Source organism: Narcine bancroftii, chromosome 2 (assembly GCF_036971445.1).
Source record: "Narcine bancroftii isolate sNarBan1 chromosome 2, sNarBan1.hap1, whole genome shotgun sequence".
Taxonomy (NCBI): domain Eukaryota; kingdom Metazoa; phylum Chordata; class Chondrichthyes; order Torpediniformes; family Narcinidae; genus Narcine; species Narcine bancroftii.
Genome location: NC_091470.1, coordinates 292,055,364 through 292,058,381, shown reverse-complemented (window position 1 = coordinate 292,058,381; position 3,018 = coordinate 292,055,364). Strand labels below are relative to the sequence as shown.

Here is a 3,018-nt window from a genome sequence, read left to right as displayed (position 1 = left end):
ACTGCGTTTTTAAAGCGGATGTCCTTAGCTGGGCTAGAAAGTGTTGTGGGTGCTTTGCTATTTTAAATACCCCGACGCCTCCTTCCCGCTGCGATGCGGTCAGCGGGCGGATTGCGGGGTTCATTCACACAGTGACCACGTTGTTCCCATCACCTTGTTATGGTACCACGCCTCACTGCGTTTTTAAAGCGGATGTCCTTAGCTGGGCTAGAAAGAAAGGGAACTGGATGGGTTAACAAACAGTCTGCACAATAAAGCATAAAGCAATCAGACCGTCGCGATGCAGCTTTTATTACCAATGTAAAGGGTAGGCATTCTCTCGCATGGGGTATATGATTGGGAATGTATGCGTTTATTATCTAGAAGTCGACAGCGATCGTCAAATATACGTTTAATCGGTGAAAGTGTTCAGCTGTTTTACTTTAGTGCCGGAAAAAAATACACAACGCCGTTTGCCTGACGCTGGTCAGTGCCAACTACTTTCCGATTTGAACCAATATTTTCCTGTTTTCTTCTGCCTGCTTGACCATTTTCTCCGCTTTAGCTAGCGCGATGAGTTTGTAAAGAATATGCAAAGGCACGCCAAGGGAAAGGACAGGAGTGTCGCGTCTTTTTCCTCGACCTGCCGTCTCATCCACTAAACCTTGGTATCTGTCTTTAACGCCATCCAGATCTCCAACTTCACCATGCAGGATGCGCTGGAGTCGGGCCAGTGGAACTTTGAAAGTTCCGTCGAAAGGAACATTATTGTCGGTTTTAGCCTGTGGCTGAAGATATTCCTCTTCGAAGTGAATCGCAACTGGCCGAACTAAATGCTGGAGCTCGGAGTGTTGCCCAAGGCCGTTTACAGATGCTGCTGAGGTCTTCAAGGCTCGACAGTCATCTCTGGGTACGAACGCAACCAGGAGAAGAGCGGTGCAAAGTGACACGGAGATCTTCATGGTACAAGGCTAGGGCGCAAGAAGAGAAAACCATGTGACCATTGACAATACCTCTGATATCCTGACGTAGAATTTTAATGAAGAACTACTAATTCTTTGAATGATTTAAGAAACGAAAGGAGCACAAACAACTCGATGCAGATATTAAATTGATAAATCAGAGAGCATATGAATTAATATAAATTCAGTTTTAACTCAATGGAAATAAATCGCCACTCAAGATTTGCTCTTGTGCTTTCACATCGGGAATAAAGTAACGACAGTGCGGCCGGTGCTGCAGAGCCGGGAGAGCGGAGACAACAGCGTTGCTGCGAAGGGTTCAACCTCCTGGTCGTAATGCCGGCTGATCCATACTGGCCGGTTTAAGGAGCCTAAGGTGTTGGTCAGTTAAAATCCCGCAACCGCGGAGGTCTGTGCCCAAGAGAGCGGCGCCTGTTCTCCGAAGCAGTCAGGAGAGATTGCAGACAGCGGAAGGCGCAGGGCACCAGAAACGGGAGGAACACCCGCGTTGAGAAAGAGAAGCAGAAGAGACGACCTTGCAGGGTAGCGAAAATCGCAGCCAACCAACGAGGGACTCCGCTGGTGACCACGGCGGGGACCAGAGAGGGACTTGCGGTAGGGGGACCTGCACGCGTTGCGGGCTGCAGGACACTGACTCATGGGAACCAGGTATCAGAGCCAAGATTCGAGAGGTTGCTGAGGGCAAGAGTCTGTGCCGCTGCAGAGGAGCTCTGGAGGCAAATCCACGACTCTGAAGGGACCCTCTTTTGATACTCTTTTTCCTTGGAAAGGGCGCCGAGCGGTACTAATGGCGCCTCTTTGTGCAATTACATGACAATAAAGGAATATTTAGCCTTGAAATTATTGATTCCAATATCCATATGATGACTCGGACCGAAGTAATGTATAGGGGAACTAAAAATCCAAACTTGAAAGGACCACACACACACACACACACGCACACACACACACACACACACACACACACACACACACACACACACACACACACACACACACACACACACACACACACACACACACACACACACACACACACACAGATCAGTATTTGTCATAAAATAGCTTGATCCTGAAAAACTACAATCTGTACTTCGGTTACACTTCCAAAGACACGATTACCTTTGTAACTCGGTGCTTCCTGGAAGTTCAACTGGGTTCAGTCTTAGTGACACAAAAGCATCAGACATGGAATTAAAAATACTTTGGAAGATGGAAATCTGAAATAAAAATAGAAACGGCCTCAAACACTTCACAGGAAACGTGCCTTTGCGCTGTTCTCTAGTGTAAAAATTGTAATATAACATATTAAAACGAGTTAACATTCACAATCGCAAGCAATTTCAAAATACCTTTAAGACCAGTACCAACATATGAAAATGGGATAAATGAATGAGAAATAAATACCTTAACTAAATCGGACGGATTTGATTGACTCTGCCGTCCAGACTCTCTCCCCTCCAGATGAGAGTACAAGGTGATAGAAGTTATTTAGAGTGCAGTCTGGCTATTGCACTTTTATATTTCTATTGGCGCTTTATGCACCGTGACTGAATCCTGGTTAGTGACGCAAATATTACCGGAGCATTCATGAATGAAAAGTGAGGGGGAGGTGACGGAACACCGAACATACACGTACAACAGGGGCACACTGTGACTGGTCTTCATTCAGTCTGCTCGTCCGCAAGAATTGGACTCAGGTTCTGATTTGTCTGGCGTTTCCCCTGCCCGCTTTATATCGGAAACACTGTTTGAATTGAAAGTGGCAAATTCATGGCGAGCGAGCATTGGTCAACATTTCTCTAATTTAACGGAATTTAGAGCTTCCAATTAAATGGAACCAGTAATGAAATAAGAGAGTAGGATTGTTACGGAATTAGGCTTTGATCCGAGTTCGAGGTGTTTGGGATGGGGGTGGAGTGTGGGCATTTTTGACTGGCCGTGGGACCGAGTCAGGGTGGATCGGGAAGAAACTCGTTGGGAGTTGAGTGGAAACGGGCAGATTAGTTTGGAGTAGGGATGGATCTGTGTGGAGTGAGGGAGAGCCTTGGAGGTG

The 3,018-nt window shown here is 46.6% G+C and overlaps 1 protein-coding gene across 2 annotated transcripts; it reads right to left on the bottom strand.

The window, feature by feature from the left end:
* Positions 1 to 270: 270 nt before the first annotated feature.
* LOC138752727 (corticoliberin-like) lies at positions 271 to 2,453 on the bottom strand. 2 transcript variants are annotated; one of them, XM_069915420.1, is made up of 3 exons: positions 2,370 to 2,453; positions 2,085 to 2,182; positions 271 to 950 (listed from the first exon to the last, which is right to left on the bottom strand). In XM_069915420.1, the coding sequence occupies exon 3, from the start codon at positions 939 to 941 to the stop codon at positions 477 to 479; it is 465 nt and encodes a 154-aa protein (XP_069771521.1). In that variant the 5' UTR covers positions 942 to 950; positions 2,085 to 2,182; positions 2,370 to 2,453; the 3' UTR covers positions 271 to 476. The 2 variants fall into 2 exon arrangements, with proteins under 2 accessions (XP_069771521.1, XP_069771522.1); XM_069915421.1 differs by lacking the exon at positions 2,085 to 2,182 and having other exon boundaries at positions 2,370 to 2,447.
* Positions 2,454 to 3,018: the final 565 nt, after the last annotated feature.

Coding starts and splice junctions, on each gene's coding strand:
- LOC138752727 (XM_069915420.1), bottom strand. CDS start 941: ATGAAGATCTCCGTGTCACTTTGCACCGCTCTTCTCCTGGTTGCGTTC.